General features: G+C 50.2%; 6 protein-coding genes across 6 annotated transcripts; 3 read left to right on the top strand and 3 right to left on the bottom strand.

Annotated features, from left to right (window-relative positions):
• Positions 1-3,426: 3,426 nt before the first annotated feature.
• PODANS_4_4500 (uncharacterized protein) lies at positions 3,427-3,804 on the top strand (the record flags this gene model as incomplete). The annotated part of the gene is made up of 2 exons (XM_001906374.1): positions 3,427-3,493; positions 3,566-3,804. 2 exons carry the CDS (start codon positions 3,427-3,429, stop codon positions 3,802-3,804), a joined length of 306 nt encoding a protein of 101 aa, XP_001906409.1.
• A 602-nt stretch (positions 3,805-4,406) lies between these two features.
• Positions 4,407-5,763, top strand: PODANS_4_4510 (uncharacterized protein; the record flags this gene model as incomplete). The annotated part of the gene is made up of 2 exons (XM_001906373.1): positions 4,407-5,261; positions 5,320-5,763. The coding sequence occupies 2 exons, from the start codon at positions 4,407-4,409 to the stop codon at positions 5,761-5,763; spliced, it is 1,299 nt and encodes a 432-aa protein (XP_001906408.1).
• A 3,500-nt stretch (positions 5,764-9,263) lies between these two features.
• Positions 9,264-9,746, bottom strand: PODANS_4_4520 (uncharacterized protein; the record flags this gene model as incomplete). Its single annotated transcript, XM_001906372.1, has 1 exon — positions 9,264-9,746. One exon carries the CDS (start codon positions 9,744-9,746, stop codon positions 9,264-9,266), a length of 483 nt encoding a protein of 160 aa, XP_001906407.1.
• Positions 9,747-12,025: 2,279 nt separating this feature from the next.
• Positions 12,026-13,282, bottom strand: PODANS_4_4530 (uncharacterized protein; the record flags this gene model as incomplete). Its single annotated transcript, XM_001906371.1, has 4 exons — positions 12,026-12,205; positions 12,259-12,683; positions 12,747-12,893; positions 12,955-13,282. 4 exons carry the CDS (start codon positions 13,280-13,282, stop codon positions 12,026-12,028), a joined length of 1,080 nt encoding a protein of 359 aa, XP_001906406.1.
• A 2,777-nt stretch (positions 13,283-16,059) lies between these two features.
• Positions 16,060-17,332, bottom strand: PODANS_4_4540 (uncharacterized protein; the record flags this gene model as incomplete). Its single annotated transcript, XM_001906370.1, has 2 exons — positions 16,060-16,381; positions 16,437-17,332. 2 exons carry the CDS (start codon positions 17,330-17,332, stop codon positions 16,060-16,062), a joined length of 1,218 nt encoding a protein of 405 aa, XP_001906405.1.
• A 1,290-nt stretch (positions 17,333-18,622) lies between these two features.
• PODANS_4_4550 (uncharacterized protein) lies at positions 18,623-20,166 on the top strand (the record flags this gene model as incomplete). Its single annotated transcript, XM_001906369.1, has 3 exons — positions 18,623-18,640; positions 18,695-18,764; positions 18,824-20,166. The coding sequence occupies 3 exons, from the start codon at positions 18,623-18,625 to the stop codon at positions 20,164-20,166; spliced, it is 1,431 nt and encodes a 476-aa protein (XP_001906404.1).
• Positions 20,167-20,246: the final 80 nt, after the last annotated feature.

The raw sequence follows: 20,246 nt of genomic DNA, 5'->3' as shown, positions 1-20,246 counted from the left end.
TCTGCGCCGCTTGACTGCGGACGGGTGCTCATCCGACTGGCAAACGCAGGTAAAACCGGTATTTGATATGAGGGTAGCATTCTACGCTTCCTGGTGAAAGAGCTGGGTACGAATTGCCGGATGGCGTGAATTGAAGCCTAAACCCCTCAAAATAACAGACAGATATGCAGCTACGTACCAAGTTCAAGGGGCCCTAAACCCCCTCCGTGCTCAGAGGGGCTTACTAGACTCTCAAGAAACCGATCCCTGTCACTCCCATATATTGTCCTGTCTTCCGCCCACTCTTGCAGTTTGTCCCAGTCGGTGCATTTTCTTGGTCCTGTCCTATTCCCTTTTATCATCAACTTACCATGCGAGTCCCTTTGCCACAAATACGTGTTTATTGTGGTATCGGCGTTGCACATGATTCCCTTACGCAATACTTCGAGGCAATGATCTTGAAACAGGAGTCGACGAAGTTAGTATGATAAGTGTATGTTTCCGGCCAGCTTGAAACGGAAACCTACCCCAATGATGGGTCGAAAAGGCATCTTCTGCCTGGAGCTTGGGGTAGTGTTCGGGATATTGGGCTTGGTGCATTCGTTTCTAAGACTTTCAGCATGATGATACCTAAAACAACGGCACATGAATCCGAGGAAAGCGACTTACCACGCAATGTAGCATGTGAATTGCCTCAAGGTATCCAACATATCCAGATCCATCTTTGAGCGTCACAGAGGTTTTGTTCATCTTTCTCATTTCGTCCGCCGATAATCGAATCATCGAGGCTTGACACACACATCAGTGGAAGCAATCAAGGTGGGGACGTCCAACGTACAGCGTAGCAACTTTGACCAGGCTTCATCCAGCTCGAGGCGAGGCACTCCTGAAAATGGGCTTGGGCCCTCTTCATACTTGTCTTGGGAGACCTTATACCGTATTGCTGAGTGTGCAGGGGCTTCCAAATTTCCCATCAGGTTAGCTCTCTGAAGGGCTCTTCTCGCGGATGGGTAGATAAGGTAGCAACTCACAATAAGGGCTGTGATAAACGTTCTGATTCAACGCACCACAGGATGTGCAGTCTGTATTGGATGCCTTGGTAGTCATGAACAGGGTGATATTGAGCAGAAAAAACAAAATTTGGAAAATGAATATGATGAGATGGGTTTTGGGATGTTGTTTTGGCCGTGATGCATATTTCAGGTCGTCTTCCGAATCAAAGCCTTTGGCAATAAATAGATCTTGCTCATCTTGTGAAGCCATCTTCAGGTGGTCGACTGGTTGTAAGTAGGTTGATAATGTGTGTCGGAAACAGCTCGAGTACCTACCTTAGTCAACGAGACAAGAAAAGTTTATTTATCTGCATAATGGGGCCGCCTTTCCAATCGCATCTGAGCAAGTCACCCATCACCAACACGTCCTGATGTAACCAGCAACAGATGAGCGATCTGCAACATCTTACTCCTTCCCCTTTCCGGCCCTCGCCGAGCGGTCCCTTCCCGCCCTGACTCCCGTGGTGTGATTGGCTTTCTCGCTATCTAAACCAGGCAACCAACATCGATCCTTAACGCCGTGGTCGGGCACAGTCCAAGTGTTTTGCATGACCACTATATCAGTACATGTCACAGCCCCCAATTCGCGGTTCATCCGGCAGACAGAACTGAGACGCGTCATCTGGTCATCAAACAATGGCTGCGGAAGTGCTGTCTTCAAACCCCTGAGCTACCTGGGACACTAGCAACACCCAAAAGTTTGACAATTTGCAGGTAAAAAGAATAGTCTGCAGATAGATTTGTTTTGTATGTGATTCCCCAGATCTAAGTCTATTCTGTCCAAGGCCGTACCAGCATATCTGTGTTGGCCGATCTTTCTTGCATCCAATTATGAAGTTTCTCCCAGTTCACACACTTTTGCACTGGCGGATCATGATGTGTTGGGATGTCTTTTCGCTCTCCCCAGTACACTGTGTACAGCGAGTAATCTAGATGGCACATGATGCCTTGACGGATGAAATCAAGACAATGATCTATCGCAATAAGTCACTACTCGCCTCCATTCATGTAGGTAGGAAAGAAAGTACAGCAACATACCCGCATGCGTTTGAAGGTCTTCAAACCTTTGACTACCTGTATCCAGGTCTGGGTAAAGGTGTTCTCGATATAGGAACTGTTTTATCTTCTTGACACAGTGGAGGTTGTGTGCCACACCCAAGCCAGCAGCATAGCCGCCATCTCTAAGTGGAATTGAGTCCGTCCCGGCCAACTGGAGTTCCTCATGTGAGATTCTGATCAAAGTCCCAGCCATGAGGTCGTGCATCGACTTGTCCCATTCCTGCGTTGGGCGCCCGATAAAGCGGGAGTCATTGCGAATAACGCCTCGATACTCGAATTCAACGATGGAGTTCGCGGGAGCTGCGAGGGGGAGAGTAACCAATCGTCAATGTCAAGTGCAAGGGGAACAATAGAAAGAGAAGCAAAACGTACAGTATGGGTCGGGTAACTGAGCTTTCTTCTGGGCGTGACCGAGGACAGAAAAGACTGTCCCGCTAAGAAGAGCAGAGATCACGAGAAGAACCACATTACTGATCGCGGATGCCAAAAGTAGAGTTCTTTGGCTAATAATCGGGTGACGTGAATACCCGGCACTCCGGATCTCTTCACTGTCGTCAGCGAGAAAAGGGCGTTGTTCGTGCTTGTCGGTGGACATTGTTTGGGTTTGATAGCTGGAGAATGGTAGAGCCTACAACTTTCACAGGTTATGAGAATGAGGTTGAAGGGGAGTGAAGACTGGCGAATGGAACCCGCCTGCAACATCATGACCAACCTCTGAGGAATTGTCTCATTTCTAACTGCCAAGCAGCAATCGGCCCGTTGGATCTGCTTGTCAATGGTTGACAATTTGTGTTGTTGGAACTGCCTAGGTTTCACATGTAGGATCTGTTGTGTCGGGGGCAACTTACGAGCCCTATCGTGGTGGTCCTGGTAGCCAATAGTGAGGCATCTTACCCGCCACTGTCGATGCTACCTCGATATCAAGTGAGGCACAAGTTTTCTCCTTCCCTTCGTGGTGTCTCGTTTGCTCCGATTCATGGCCATATTCGTTACATCCTGTGCGCTGTGCCGCGCCGATGATGACAGTCCCCGAGTACCATACGGGTACTATAGGTGTGATGTATGTAATTGGGAGCCTAACGTACGTGGGAAAGCCGGGAACTGGGCAAGAAACCTACACAGGAGCAACCAGTCGGCAACTCGGCGAGTATCGCACAGCCTCCATGACTCAGGCCTCATGACTGCGTTTGAGAGGCGGCTATGCTAACTGTCCAGGTCGACCGGTATATAGACTCCACCATCCGTATTCCCGTCTTCATGTTGAGCTGCTGAAGACTCTGCAACTACCGATACTCCAGCGCATACTTACTTACATCCACGGTTTTACCTATTCGACATGAAATCATCAAATCTCCTCGCCGCGTTGCTCATCTCGGTGGCAGCAGCATCACCAATGGTTCCACGTAAGTACTTGCCCCAAAGGGAATGTCGCTTTCCTGAGGTTGCAGTTGTTGACAGAGGCATCTCTGCATCAGGCCGAGCCGTGATGCTCACTCCGCCTGTCGAAATTGATCGTCGTGATGGGACTACCGAGTTCGATCCTGACCTAGCGTTCAGAAAGGAAAAGCGCGATGGGACAACGGAGTTTGACCCAGACCTTGCCTTCAAGAAGAATCGCCGTGATGGGACTACCGAATTTGACCCGGACCTTGCCTTCAAGAGAAGCAAAAAGCGTGATGGTACTACAGAGTTTGATCCAGACTTGGCATTTTAGAATCTATGGCAGGGCTCATAGGGAGAGAAGGTACTTGTGAATGGGCACCTGCAGGTTAGGTCTTGGTTCTCAACAACCCTAGATACCTCTACTTATCACTTAAACATGGTTCGATATTACTACTTCCAACATGCCAATTTGTGACAATGGCAACAAGGCCAATGAATCGAGAGTCCGACACCCACCAGGAAATTTTGCGAGAGGATCCTCCTTGTCACCTACGTGACTGGGAAGAATGCCTGTGTGTAACCATCGAGCGTGATCTTGTCGGTCTGGTGCTTACACAGTGCCGAGCTCGAAATCATGCACGGCTTTGGTGTCTCCTCTTTCGATTCCAGCTGTTGTTTGCAGTCACTGTATCGATTGCACACCTACACAGCCACACCGCCCAAGTTGTTGGGGCATGGGTATTAAGTTCATGTTAATGTCTGCGGGGTAAAACATGGACAGCGGTTATCTTCGAGACATGCACACAGCAAGACCCGGGCATCAGAGACTGCCTCATTCACTTTAACTTGTTCACAACCCTCCCTGATCGGCTGGGTTCGACCAGCCTTTTCCCTTTGTATTTCCATATTTGCGAAGATACCTAGACAACTACCATGGAATCCCAACCTCCACGCATCCGCGTCGCCATATCGGGAGGGGGCCTAGCAGGTGCTTCACTCATCCAAGCTCTCCTCAAACATCCACAGTTGGACGCGCATATCTTTGAATCGGCCCCAATGTTCAAAGAAGCTGGGATGGCCATAGGAGTTACCCGCAACGCACTCACAGCACTCGATCTCCTCGGTTCAGCCGCCGTCAAAGCCCTCGAGAATGCTAGAGCAGTGCCCATGCGCGGGGTCCGGTTCCTCCTTGCCCAGGGGGACAAACCGGGGACTGTGTTGGATGAAGTCGACTACGACAGTTCGGGGAACAAACGTCTTACAAGTATTGTTCACCGGGCCGATTTTCTCCGCGAACTACTGAGCAGCGTTCCGCAAGACCGAATGCATCCGTCCAAAAAGCTCAGCAACATCACCACTGACGCGGATAGCGATGAGGTCACAATGCACTTTACAGATGGGACAGTTCACAAGACCGACATTTTGATAGGTGCGGACGGCATTCACAGCACAGTCCGTAAATTCATACTCGGTGAAGACGACCCAGCTTCTGCACCTCGAAACACTGGTGTTTGGACCGCCATGACTCTGCAACCGTATGCTCAAGCGCGGGCAAATATCGGGACGGAGGCGGTCGATTTGGACAGTCCATTTGAACATTCATGGATAGGCAAGGGGTCATTTGTGATGCACAACTTGCTCAGCAAAGGACAACTGGTCCAGTTCGTCATTGCCGCCAGAGATAGAACTGAAGGAAAAGCTGATGAGTGGCACCGTCTGGTGAGCTCGGAAGAAATCAAGAGTGCAGTTCAAGGATGGCCTGACCATTTGGTCAAGGCAATTGATGCCGTAAGTTGTCTCCGGTACCCCGTCTGAAATGAAGTCAATATACTGAAAAGTTGCACAGCTGCTCTGTGCCCAACCCACACAACCAGCCATGTATCTCTGGGACCATGCTCCAGCGCGCCGTTATGTCTCTGGGCCGGTTTGCATCATGGGCGATGCCGCGCATGCTACTACTCCGTGGCAGGGATCGGGAGGTGGAATGTCCCTCGAGGACAGCATGATATTGTCGTCTCTTCTTGGTGAAGTCAAGACAGCGGCTGAGGCGAAAGTCGCACTGGGGGTGTATGATCATGTTAGGCGTGCCAGGACGCAACGCATCGTCCAGTCCAGTCGCGAAACAGGAGAGATTCTGCTTGGTGGCGACGCGGTTGACGCATATTTGCGGGAGCCAGGTTCATTTCTTCATAGGTGGGAGTTTATATTGGACCTGGACGTTGAGCGGCACCGCGATGATGCCCTGCGCGAATTGCACGCAGCCTTGAACGAAGCTCATCAAACTTCATGATCGCCAAATGTGTAGGGATAGCTAAAACAGTTGACATTCCGAGTCAGTCGAGCTTGTACATGTCGGCTTGACTTTAGCCCTGCAGTTCTCTGAGACTTCTGAATGTTCATCTTCCACCGCAGCAAACCTGTCTTGTTCGTTCTGACTAGTGACTTGACCCCATGTTCAAGAGAGCTAATATTCCGTTCATCCGCACCCGAGCCTGGAAAAGTACAGAACTGGATCTTGGTGCCAAGATTATAAGCAACGTCAGAAAAGATGCAACCAGCAGAGATGCCAAAACCACCCGATGACCGCTTGTGTTGGAACATTGTTATGATAGTTGATCTATGATACAAGAGACATAAGCCTAGAGAGTTCACGACCTATCCCCAGCCATGCCAGTGGTAGAATAACAATCAGAAATCTGGTCCTTCTGATCAACAAAGTAGATACGTAATGAACCAGCTCAGGTGGGTCAGAGCTAGAAGACGCCTTGATCCTCTCCAGAGCAGGTGCAAACAAATACTTGTAATTGCACTGGAAGCCTGAAGAAGAAACACAAAAACCCAGAATATGTTGATCCGAAGCCATTTCAATATTCCCATTACCAAAGAAATGACCATGTCAGTCTCGATTTCAGCGCCGAACGATATTTGTCCTCCATCCAGATGGTCCATGACACTCTCTTTGAGCTGGTAGTCCGGCATCCTGTCAAGACTCGACGCCAGACTTTTTGAGATGCTTTTGCAATTCGCGCGACATGTGCGGCATGCACTCCCATTCCCGTGGAACTCGGTCGTACTGTGCCAGCGGCAAGTTGAACTGTGCTTTGAGCCACAAAAGGAAGATGCCCGTTGACCAAAGCAAGACAACATTGATAACTATGTACAGCTGAAGGTAGGAGAATCCCCACTGGTATTTCTATGTTTCATTAGCTCGTCTTCTCGACAGACAAACAGACAGACACATAAATATCGAACTAAAATCAGATATGGGCTGACAGATGCCATTCGCCAGAATGTAATCCAACGTAAAGGTTCTATTGCCAGATGCGAATGTCGTCTTGGATGTGTTGCGGAACGGGTAGTTCTTTGTCAACGAATCCTGCCAGTTGTGGCCACACGTCACGGAAACATTGGACTCGCCGGCTGCACATCGGCCACTGGTGGAAGGTAGAAGGCTGAGATGTCAAGGGCTGGCGCGGATAGATGCTTGTCCCAATCTCCCCATGTGGTGTTGATGTTTAGGCGACCAAAAAACCCGTACCGCCGGACATCTGGTCTCGCCAGATCAGTATCGAAGCTTGGGTGTAGTATTCACGACGAACCTACAGTTCCAGATGTGCATTTGAAGCTGCCGCTTCTCACCAGGGAGATCATGGAGGTGGTTACAACTCGGACGATAGTCCGTCCGACTTATGAGAGGTTCTCCACCTGATGAGTAAGGGTCAGTATACATGGATGTTTTGTCTTGTGGCATTAATGAACTCACCGATGTCTCCAGGGGCCCTGTAAGACAGATGATAGTCTCTGGATAAGCCTACCCGGTCCCCATCATGTATGATATACTGAACCAGCTCAAAGGTAGATTATTTGATGTAGTCCCCATTACCTATTTATATTTTGTACAAATGCTTCCGTGCTGGTTGAATAACCTGTCATCGCACTTGTAATTGTTGGGAATGCCAAAATGAAGTTGAATGTAAGGACCACAAAGGCCATGACAGCTCTGGACCTGAGCATGTTTCGTGGTCCCAGCTCAGTTATTAGCCTAGAGATGGTCGTAGACGAGGTCTCTTGTTTGATGAGATTATGTAGTATGCTGCATACTTTGTTCGTTGTTTTTGAAACATGACCGCGACGTATGCGGCGAAGACCTTCCACAAGACCCGGGCTAAAAGCGCTTGTCCAGCTCTGCCGATAACCTTGAAAGATAAACGGATCAGTATAGGTAGTCTAAGAAGGCTTCAAGGCTTCTGCATAGAGAAAATACCAGAATCCCACGCCAAATTAATTACTTTTACTTGGGCAAAAGACATCGGTTGAGCCTTAAAAGTGATATCGAAAAAGCTCGGCCGAGACCACCAAATGTAGTCGTCTGAAAAAGGACTGAAGGATCCGTCTGGTTTGCATGCTGATGCGGAGGCTGGTAGTGCACCCCACACACCCAATGCGATCGATATTGTTGATAATACAGTAAACCAGATTCCCACAGTAGTCAACAATGCGAATCGTGACCAGTCGAACTTTGTGGGGTCAACATGGTGTCGGCTTTCCTCGTCGTGTCTACTCATGATTATTCGTTGGGTTTTCTGGCGTGCATATTAGCTAGGTACTTTGAGGAGCTTGGTTCATGAAGCGACGATATTGGGCTAGGTAGCCAGAGGCGGCATGGAGGGGCTTATAGATACAAGAAGGCTTGATGCCGTGTGGTGCCTGAATAAAGCAGATAAAATACCTTGCTGATCGCACAACAACCCGGATACCTGTATGAAGCCAAATTGGGTGTGTTGCAGTAAGCCCGCTTAGCAGATTAGCGTGTGTGCGCCTGCCATTCACGGTTGTTAACCCCCACACAAGGGTGGTTAGATTCCGAGATTCCGTGCTGACTCCCGACCCCCAACTCAAGTTGTGAGCCGTGAAGTGCAACTCGGTCCGAAACGATAGGGCCTCACAGTAACTGATTTGCTTATCACTACACTGTGTTTTCGTGGCGCAGGAGGCCCTTCCAGGCAGCCTTTTGGTCCTTGTCTGAGTCGCGTCACGCCAGTATGGAGGAGACAGACAGGTAATTAGGAACAACGCTCAGCTTGCATCTGTCAATTGTGGGCATGTTATCTGCTGGACCATCCAGATGAGAGACACAGCTAAGTAAGTATATTCAATACGTTCTCTACATACCTAAAACTGGCAACCTTGAGTACCTTATCTTCCCCTGCACCTCGACCCTCAAAAACGCCAAAGACCATGCTAAAAATGCAAAGAACCCCCTCTCATGTAGGATATCTCTTCCAAACCGCCCATGACTCGAGAGTCAACCATGCTTGACTAGAGAGGTACAACAAGAGACCCATCGGCTTGCAAATATTGCTCTACACCGTAACGGCGACAAAAGAGTCTACAGAATCAATCAGTATGGCCCTTTTCAAACCAGTGTGTTTCCCGTGCAGGTTGAGTAACAGAACTTACGACCACCAGTAATTCCCGGTTGCGCTGGTTTGAAAACACCGGACATACTGTTCCATATTTTGCCTCCCTTGCGCTCCATGACTGTTCTCTGCGAGAGCAATCAGGCTATCCCCCGCTCGGTTCATGCTGTCTCCAATGTTGCGCAGCGTATCAACTAAGCTGTCGACGACCGTGTCCAAGTTTGCGCCGGTCTCATTCATTACAATTGGGACGAGGCTATGGAAGCTTGACTTGTCAACCTCCTTTTTGAATGATATTAGATCATTGACACTGGGTGTGAATAACGATTAATGTTGTGCTTTCTGTCATCTTGAATCAGTTCGGGAAGACTTACGTGACAATGTGCCTGTTGATTCCCACCCAAAGCTCCTTTAGCTCAGGGGTATCCAACATTTCTGGTGGTATGTTTCCGCCACTCATATATTCGCCCAGAGCGCTGTAGGTATGCACAGATGAGGTGCCCAGTCTGTGCGACCAATACTCTCGCCAACTCGGAAGCTCGCCAGCACGCACAAACTCCTGTTCGACTTCACAGCCATCCATGTATACCTTGAGCTCTTCATAGAATCTGATTCTCTGTAAGAGGCTTGATGCTTTCCGGAACGGCTCGGCGGCATATCTGAACAATGTGCAGTATTTGGTGGGGGGTATTGGTTCTTCGAGGGAGGATGAAAGGCCGAGATGGTACTCCATGTACTTCAGTGCTTGGTGGTGTATCCATGAAACCTTGTCGGTAATCCCGGAGGCAGGAGTCGCACTATCTTCAATAACATCGTCCCAAAGGAAGATCCACATTGAGTACCAAGTTATCATTTCAAGACGGTCCAGAGTGGCGTGAGGGTACCAGCTACGAAATAGAGATGGTTAGTGAGTTCATGATGAAAAAGCACCATCTTGCTTTCCAGAGAAGAGAAGGGGTGATCACACACATTGAAGAAAACAATGGCAAGTCAATGATTTGTGCCTTTCGTCGAACGCGCTCGTCAGAAATCCACTCGTCGATTTTCATGCCGACCTTCCTTTTGAGTTCAGCATAGTGAGGGCTCAACAGTGTCGGCCAGTTCGAAAGCACAGGCTGAAGGCTTGGGAGGCGGAGGGATTGACCATGTATTAGGGCAGCGATTCGTGCCACTGGTGTCTCTGGTGTGTGTGTCATGACTGACATAATGTTTCTAGGTACTGGTCTGAGAAGTTGTGAAATTATTTGAAGAGAACATGTAAGGGATGCGGCATCAGGTCCTCGTTTTATAGAAGGATCTGGAGACGGCCACCATCACGAAATAGACACTTCAGCTCCAATCATGGTACATGCCCTTGACCTCTGCATCCAAATGGAAATAACAAGCGGCAATTGGTCTGGGTCAACGATGTCTTTGCTCCACACACTCTGTCAGGCAGCATAAAGGAGGGGCACTGCCCCTGTTGGAGGTGAACGCGGCTACTACATCTGTCGAGAGACGCCACGGTGTCTTTATTCTACACACATATCATAGCTACGGTAGCCGGCAGGTAGGAAGGGTGTACCACTTAGCCAGAGGTCGGTGAATCTGCTCCAACAGAGTATCTATCAGACCGGATGCATTGACTCCATGTGACTAAGTACCTACCGCACTCCTCAGATATGCGGCTTCAATCGGGAATGCAGATGCGAGGAAGATCAGGCAATCATGCATTGGAGGACTCAGATAGGTATGGAAGCCACGTCGAAATACCTACAAGCCACAAAACCCCCCTTGAATGGTGTGGGTGTGTGCTCACAGGATCCGGCTTGGTGCCGCAGTCTTGCACCATAGGGCTGACGAATGAAAGCATTCGACCTCTTGCAAGACCAATCAAGCAGAGCTGTGTGGTCATGGAAGCGTCACACAAGGGGACTCCGAATGAAGTTCACGTGAACTAAATGCAGCGGTAAGCCGGCCCCCATCGTCAGAACAGCCCACACCACCATCACTACACCGCCCAACGGCGGTTGTATCACCAACAGGATGAGACCCATAATCCTTCCCACGGCACTGATCCCTGACAATGCCACGCGGGCGGCGTGGATGTCAACTAACGAATGTTTGCAGCAGATAGGCGACTCGGGAGTCTCAAAAACCGACGGTCTTTTGTTTTTGACGAATGGCTGTGTGAAAAGTAGCAAAAGGACTTCGGTGTGGTGGGATCGGAACTGGACCTACCTTCGATGTTAGGTACCAAGCAACACCGGTTTCCAAGCTGCCTTGCTTTGCTTGGCCTGTCTTACTTTCTGGTCTGTTTTTGAAAAGGCCGAGCAGAGAAACACGACTCACTGCCGCTTTATCAAGAGTTCGTACAGCTCCTACCAATCAGATTTTATCTTCTGATTCCAGGCTGGGTAGAAATGGTCCTCATACACCGTGTTACCACTCGCCTACCTGAAATGCAGTCTCGCTGGTCTACACCACACCCACCTATTCAGGTACCTATTGAACAGTCAGACCTGGCAGCCAGAACTTTTCCTTGTCAGGATTTCTCTTGCCGGACTACCCGCCTCAGCTGCGCTATGCTCGCAAGACATGCCCATATCCAGGTGACACTGAACTTCAGCCATCTTGCATTTGTCGGCACGCTTTTCCCACTGTTGGACATTCCCTTTTGTGCATATGATCCCACGGCTTCTTCACAAAAGGGCGCAGGTGGGCGATATACCTGTTTTTCAACGCAAATTACATTCTCCGTCGCATGGCAGCTGCCCGGGGCGAAGTTGACGGCAGCTACCAACTTGCCGCATGTTCCGACGATGACGCTTCCTTGCCCATCTTAGTAACTCGGGTTCTGTTTGCTTTTATGTCAACTTGGGGTGGGGTATTACTCGGTGTGATGAGTGTGCCCGACTTGCGTTGAGAACCATGTGCGTGTGACTGTCATTTTTGCCTCAACACTGCTGGTTTAGATTCCACAATTTGATCCTTCTGCAGACCTTTCCTTGTGTTGATCGATAAAGGATTGTGACAGAGGTAACGCTAACAGTCGTTATCACATCCTACAAGGGAGCATATTGGCCCGCATTGAGGCAAAAAGTTCATGATGTAGCCTCAGCAGGACATTTCTTTTCGATCTATCGGCCGCTGTCAAGCCGCAGTAACAGCAACAGCAGCCGCTGGTGCGGGTGTCGCGGACGTTCTAAGACCAGAACTCGCAGCACTCTGCAGTAGTCCAACGATGCTGTGATAGGCTGGCTTCTTGTTATAATTCCTATCCCATAGACACGCCTCTCCCTCCCCAGGATACTGTTGAGGGATCCACGAATACTTGCATCGCATCTTGTCAGCAAACTTCCTTGCGGAGAAACGATGTCACAAACCTGGTCAGTGAAATCCCATACAGTGATCCCGACGCACTTTGGCATCTCCAAGCATGCCCCTACAACTTCCATGTAATCTTTCCCTTGCTGTTCCCTCTCGGCCGCCCCGATCGGTAGCTTGGTGTGGCGAATATCAACCTCGGTGAAGGCAACTTCGTCGACAAGCTCAGAGAACCGAGCCATGGTCTCCTTCATCTCTCGCTTGGAGGGTGACATGCCCACCCGGGAGTGACCCTGCATGCCGATTCCGTGAACGGGAGCCCCCGCGGTCTTAACAGTGCGAATCATGGCGATGGTGGCATTGATCTTGGCGTTGCAGCATCGCTCAATGTTGAAATCGTTGTAATAGAGCTTCGCGGCGGGGTCAGTTTGCTGGGCTACCTTGAAGGAGTGTGTGATGTAGTCAACTCCCATGGCTCGGTACACTATTTTTTGGTCATTGTCAACATCCCATGGTAATCATAAGGGGCAGGGGACAATGGGCATACTAGGATTGTTGCGGTATCTTCCGTCATCCTCCATAGCTTCATTGACCACGTCCCAGGCATAGCACCGTCCCTTATAGTGTCCAGCCACATTCTGGATATGTGCGGTAATGATTTGTTGCATCTGATCGCGACTGTAGACGCTGCTGACTGTGTTTACCCAGTTAACACACACACATCGCGGACGCTTCTTTGGTTTGACTGGACTGACCCCATCCAGGCAACTGGTTATACCACACCAAGGTATGGCATCTCAACTGCTGGCCTGTCTGTCGTGCAATATTAGCTATCGCATCACCACTCCCGTAAGTGAAGCGCCCCTGGCTCGCCTGGGTGTTGGACCACTTCTGTCCGTTGGCCGGAGTGAGCGAGCCAAACTCAGCGGGATCACGAGCGATACGGAGATAATTTTGGTTGTTGAGACTGGGGTTATCGACTGCGGTGCCAAAGTACAGGAGTCCGGCTTCTTTCGCAACCTTGTCGAGCTGGCCAGAGACCGCCACAAACGCAGAAGACAAAAGGAAAAGGTGGAAATTCATTGTAAGCCAGCAAAACAAGACAACTCAGGAATGACTGCAGTGGTTCTTCTGAATTCTCTGTTGGAATCGCAGGAAGATTCAGTTGATAAACCTGACCAGAGATTTACACCTGTGTGGACCCATGCTGCAACCCAAGAATCTGGAATGCCACGTGGGGGATGCATTTGCATTCCCGTTTCTTATTTGGAAATCTATTATTCGTGGAGATATGATCGGACAATGGAGAAATCCAGGCGGCTAATTGGGTTGATGGTGTCGATGCGGTTATGAGTGAACGAGTACAGGCTAAAGAGGTGAGAAGCTGGGTATATTGGGAGATATTGCAAGGTTCTTGGCTAGAATCATGGTTCATCTGAATCTAACCACCCAGTTTGGGAGGAAAAAGGTCATGTTGACGTCGGACAGCCTTCAGCAGCTGAACGCAAAACAAGCCCCTGAACTCAGGGGGTAACCCTAACCCCGTAACCCCCTTTCCAATCACATCTACCCCTGACTGACCCCATACACCCCACCCGCTCGTGAACAAGCAGTCGCGGATGCGGAATTGGTTGATACACCGAGAATGGTTTGCCTATATTGCGTTAGCTATATAGTACTTCATTTTCAAGATGAGTCTGCATGTAAACACTCACGTAACAAAGATTGTCTCAACCACACCAGTAACAGCAGTAACAGGGCTCAACACCGTTAAAGCTGGGCCTGTTACGGTCACAACTTGGGTAGCATCCCTCTGCCAAACGCACACTGTCCTTGCTGGTGGAGTACTGCAGACCACACAACATTAGTTTACCTAGTCAAGGTACTACGCCACGACAAAGAATGGACACTCACATTGTCTGTGTAACTGTGCTCACCACTGTCGAATAGAACTGTTAGTCCAACTATACTTAACCTTCATCAAGAGGAAAGATTGCAACAACAACTCACCAACTCGAGTGACAGTCACTGTTTCCGTCCGCGTCTCTACGGCCTGCCTTCTTCCCCAACCCCCCCATTTACCACTAGCGGTAGGAGCTGCACCAGGGGGTCTACAAGTCACCCAGGGAGGCAGGTCATTTCCTCCACCCCAGCCACCACCTGGACCACCCCAGTTCCCTCCACCTCCCGGTCCCCATCCACCGCCTCTTCCTGGCCCCCAACTGCCCCCGCCACCACCGTTCCCTGGACCCCAGGGAGGATTTCCAGCACAGATAGATCCGGAAGCTGTAAACGTGAAAGCACCTGTCAAGGGGCTTGTTGTAGAGGTTGTTGAAGGCGGTCTTGTAAGCGTAAGAACTGCAGTAGTAACTCGCACTGGCATCGTCGAGGATGGAATCCGACACACGGGCGTGAGTGTGCTGGTAACAAAGGTGGAACTTGTTACTCGACCTGAGGCCGTCGTCCGGATGATGGTTCGCCATTCAGTAATGGTAGAGGGAGGCAATCGATCTGTTGTCGTGACCGTTGAAGCAGTATTGCAAGGGACAGTCACAATCCCAACGGACTGGTTAGGGATGGTAATGCGAGTAGTGGTTTGCGAGGTTGATGTTGCGGTGAGTGTTGTAGTCACAGCTTGAAGTCAAAACAAGAAACGAATTAGTATATCACGGGTCTCGAGCAGCGAGATATATGTAGTTCTGCTTACTTGCTATCCGTGAAGGTGTTGAGGTTGACCTCACACTCGTTAGAGTTGTTAACGGACGAGAGACGATTATTTCAAATGGACGGGTTTCCACAAAGCCTGTGTCTGAGTGAGGGAGAACAATGATCCAATTGCCTGAGTACAAGTCGAAATAAGAGATCGAGCTGAAACTGCGGTCAGCATACCTTCGTTACTTGGGCATGAATCTACAAAAGATTGTACCATGTTGATATTTGAATGGACTCAGGAGGGCCTGGAGTGATCTGGGAGCAGGGAAACTGATTGCTGTCGTAGTCCTGCAGAATTGGTGTGATATCTACATTTTCACAGGCGCCTGTTCATGTTGGTAAGGTAGTTAGGGACAGTTCTTTCAAGTTCAAAGAAGTTTGGAGGCGCTATTACCTTCAAATGTTGAGGCAAAACTGAAGTTTCCGTTTCTTGTCCCATCAACGAGATATATTTCGTGGTCAAGATAATCGACACCAGTGCAAATGCAGGTGTCATCACTCTGGCCTGAAGTGAGACATAACGCTTGCCCGGACAAGGCTAACCACAGGACAAGAAATGAGGCAATCATCGTCCTTGATCGGTAGGAGGATTACCGTGGCAGAAACGACAATGATCTGCAGTATCACAACACACGGCATCCCTATATACTCAAACAGCTGAACGCGGCAAAAGGAAGTCTGGTACATATTGAAGGTGGTTTATAAATTTGACGCTATGTTGAATCTGACGTCAAGTTACAGCACAGGGTGACACTGAGATAGAATCTCATGATATTGAGCACTACTACCTTGATTGTGAAGGGCCGGGAGATGAGCCGTGGTAGGCGGTAATTAACAACTTGCTTTTACCCATCCGCAAATGGACAGCCTGGCATGATAAGGTAACCGGCAGTTTCCACTTCGTGGGGTTGTTCACTTCGCAGCGAAAAGGTTAAGATTCCAACAGACGTACACCACCGAAAGGTAGAATACCTAGACAAACAAGCAAGGCATAGGTACTATGGCAAAGACCAAATACAAGCCAAAATCCTATCGCCCTATAAGGTACACAACCGAAAAGAAACCAGACGTATCGTGAATATAAAGACAAAAGCCGTTGTCGAAAACCCCCAAAGCCGAGTTCCGCCAAGCGACCAGGTACCTAGGAATCAAGGATCCAATGGCAGTTTGAACAAACGGATGGCGTTTCCCCTTGCTACCAGCTCTTTCTGATCGGCTGGCAAGTCCACGCCGTGCCACCAGTATTGTGCCTCTGCAATGGTGTCGTATGGATAATCAATTGAGAATAGACACCGTTCCACTCCAATTTGATCTATGCAAAACTTGAGGCCTGGCTCGTTAAAGTTTCCCGACGTGGTGATGGAAATGTTGTGGGTGAAATAGTAGGTGTAGTCCTCCTTGGACGGTCGGGTGGCCTTCTTCACGGGTTTGTTATACCAGTGGTCTGCCCTCCAAAGATTGAAGGGAATCCTGGACGTCACGTTAGCAGTTGAAATCACGTAGATGACACATATTGACGACTCGCCCTTCTCCCAAGTGTCCAATAACGACCTTGACTCGTGGAAAGAGATCGAATACGCCCGATGAACACAGTGCGTACACATGCGTGCTCAGATCCAAATGGAACTGAACCGCAGCCCCGAGAATCTGCTTCCTATCTCCCCATTTGGTCCCAGGCTCGAGGTCCAGTGCCGCCGGGTATCGAGGGTGCAAGTACACTGGCACGTCCAGTTCTTCAACAGTCTTCCAAAACTCGTGAAATCCTTCACCGTCGTAGTAGATCTTGCCTTCCTTGTCCGCGTTGGGAGCACCAGGTGAGGAGTCCTGGTAGTCGTTGATGATCAGACCGAAAAATCCCAGTTCCTTCACTGCCCGAACTGCTTCAGCTGAAGCATCAGCAGAGTTGTGCATGGAAACTGACGCGAGACCCCCGAAACGCGCTGGGTTGAGTTTCACTTGCTCTGAAAGCCAGTTATTGGCCTCACGGGCGATGATCGCGGCTTTGGCAGGGTCTGATTCGCCTTGGGGTCCGGGGGAGGTTAAAGACAGAAGCATGTATTCCACGCCATGTGTGTCCATCTGGTGAAGGCGGGTAGTGTGGACATCTTGGAGAAGAGATGTAAGGTGAGAGTGACGGGTAGGAGAACCGGGAGGAGAGCCGGAAGGCGAGTGCGGAGGTGTTTGGCGATGTCCTGGGTTGAAGAGAGGCGCCGAGGCAGAGATCCAACTGAGGCCGGCGGGGTCGAGGACAGCCTCTTCGATGGCGATGGTGCCTTTGGGAGCTTTCTGGAAGGTCATGTTGCGATGTGCAGTTTGGCTTGAGCGACAGAGCGAACGGCAGGCAATGATATAACCTCGAGGGTGGAAACAAGCAGCACAGTTGAAGGTTTTAAAGACTTGAGGATGACCAAAAACAAGCATGCCCAACTGGCACCTGGGGTGGGGGGTCAAATCCCGGGAGATGAACCCATGGGCTGTTGCCAAGGCCAATGGTTCCGGCCCGCTGTCTGCGGTAAATGGGCCCCGACCCCCCGAATGGACCCCCAATCCCCAACGGCAAATGGCATCCTCGAGCCCGACAGGATGAAGGTGACGAGCCCGGAGATATGGACCCATGGGTGGGAATTTGGGCAGTCAAAAATGGAGCCTCACAAAGATCCAGCGTTTGACCCAACTCTTAGTGTCCCCGCAAGGCCCGCTCGTCCATGATAGGGATTTTGGGGATGGCCTCGTCTTTGGACCCTGGCCTAGAGTGGAGATAGCAACCCAGCTGGATGGAATCCCACGTGGCGTCAACAGCGATCGGTCGTTGAATACAGGCAAGGCTCATCTTGGGTTCATGAAATATCCCTGCATCAGACGAAATGTTGGTTCGTCGAGTTGACAACCTTATCGTATGATCCTACTATCATACGTTTATGATGTCGTTGTGATGATTTCTACTCGCCAGTTAAACGCACTGCCTGTCGTATACGAGTATGACCGAGATTTGGTGGTCCAAAAAGAGAAAGTAAGCCGCGTATGCTTTTGTCGAGTTTGAGGGAGTCGGGCGTGAATCACTGTAATTGCAACATGGTAGAGATTGTCGTGATGTCGAGTCCAAGTAGGTATCCACAGCCCCAGGGGCAGGTGCCCTGCCGATGGAGCCTCATTCCCGCAAATGCTTCCCAACCTGACGGGACGCTCCCTGTCCACCATCTGATTCCAAGCAGCGGTCCGCCGACAGGGAGTGTTCTGTGGAGAACCCTTGTGAATGCACAGCGTAACCTCGTAGTGAATGAATAACCTCTAGATGTCTACCTACTTGTGATCACGTATTATGTCACAGCAACGCTTAGTCACCTCGCCATCCGCCTCTCACACTTCCTATTGTTTCGTTGCAATCAGCCGGATAAAGCTACCCGGTTCCAGCTTCCCAAAATGGCGACAATGTTACTGCGGGGTTAACATATCTTGATATAGGGACGTGGATCAAACTAGCTTATGGATGCCGGTGGAACTTAACGCCGAAAGAAGACTTCATCGCAAGTTTACTTTCATGTTCTGGCCAATTCCTGTGGAAACTTTCTTTCACCATTGCCTAAGGTACCTACCTGCCTACCACGACTCACGGCAATTTGGTGTGAATTCCGCCCCCTTTACACTGTATCAGTGACATAACCTCAGAATCAAGCCAGGATGGCATTTAGCACCAGTCCCATCCGGCCACGGATGTTGATAGATGGAGAGGTGTGATTCCCATCGTTGCCAAGTACCTAGAAGCACCCACTGACATACCTTTAGCTCGTTGAAGCCTCGGATGGCAAGACATTTTCTGTTTACAATCCCGCCACTAGAGAAGTGTCAGGAGAAGGTAAATAACCGCCCACTTTTTCCAATTTAACGAGAACATCAGCTGATGACGGTGCGCAGTTCCTGAAGCTACCGCAGATGACACCAATAGAGCGGTGGCTGCAGCCAAAGCAGCCTTCCCCGCTTGGTCAGCGCTGGGTCCAGCAAAACGTGCTGTTTACCTAAAGAAGCTCGCCGCTCTTATCCGGGAGCACAGAGATGAAATTGCCAAGCTGGACGCTGTGGCGATGGGGATGCCCGTTTCTACCCACTTCTTCGCCGAATCCGCAGCCGGGCAATATGACCACTACGCCGAGGCCTGGCCCCATATTCAGGGCCAGGCCAGTGTCAACACCCCTGGTCATGTCACCATGACGCTTCGCCAGCCATTCGGGGTGGTAGCTCTCATCATTCCGTGGAATGTGCCAGTGCACTTTTTTGCGTCCAAGTCAGCGCCAGCGCTGATAACGGGAAACACTATTGTTCTCAAAACTTCGGAGAAGGCGCCTCTGGCAGTTGCTCGAATCGCCAAGCTCGTCAAAGAAGCAGGCTTCCCGCCGGGGGTCTTCAATGTTCTCTCCGGTCATGGCATCCCCTCTGGTCAGATCCTGTCCCGCCACATGGACGTCAGGGCACTGAGCTTTACAGGCTCGAGCCGTACGGGAAAGCTCATCCAGGAGGAGGCGGCGCGAACAAATCTCAAGAAGGTCATTCTCGAGCTTGGAGGCAAGTCACCCGCCATCATCTTCGACGACGCAAACCTCGAGAAGGCGGTTGCCCAGACCCGCTGGAGCATGCAGTTCAACTCTGGGCAGGTTTGCATGGCCAATTCCCGCATCTACGTACAGTCAACCATCGCCGAGAAATTCGTCGAGCAGTTCAAAGTTAGCTACAGCTCGAGCGTCAAGTCAGGCAACCCTTTGGACAAAGAGACGAATCATGGCCCCCAGGCAGATGAGCTTCAGTACAAGCATGTGCTTTCTTACATCAACTCGGCGAAAGACTCGGGCGCCACTCTCGCTCTTGGGGGGTCTGGAAAGTTGGAGACCTCGAATGGATACTTTATCGAACCGACCATCTTCCTGAATACCCCAGAGGAGGCTAAAATAACCAAGGAAGAGGTGTTTGGGCCAGTGGTTATCATCAACACCTTTGAGACCGAGAAGGAGGCCATTGCCAAGGCGAATGATACCGAGTTTGGGTTGTATGCCTCGGTCTTCACCAAGGACATCAGCAGAGCCATGAGAGTCGTACAAGCGCTGGAGAGCGGATATGTGGGCATCAACACCACCAGCCCGAATACTGCATATGACCTACCTTTTGGTGGGTACAAGGGAAGTGGACAGGGGCGCGAGGGTGCATTGTGCAGCATGGACAACTTTCTGGAGGTGAAGAGCGTTATCATGGCCTTGGAAGAAGAGTGAATTGTACGTAGATATCTCTATGCAATTACTGACAGGTAGCTAGAGGGTTGGCCAGGAGCATATCCGTTTTCAACTAGGGT

This window comes from Podospora anserina, chromosome 4, assembly GCF_000226545.1.
Source record: "Podospora anserina S mat+ genomic DNA chromosome 4, supercontig 4".
Lineage (NCBI taxonomy): Eukaryota > Fungi > Ascomycota > Sordariomycetes > Sordariales > Podosporaceae > Podospora > Podospora anserina.
The sequence above is the reverse complement of the archived record's forward strand: the minus strand, read 5'-3'. Positions and strand labels throughout refer to the sequence as shown.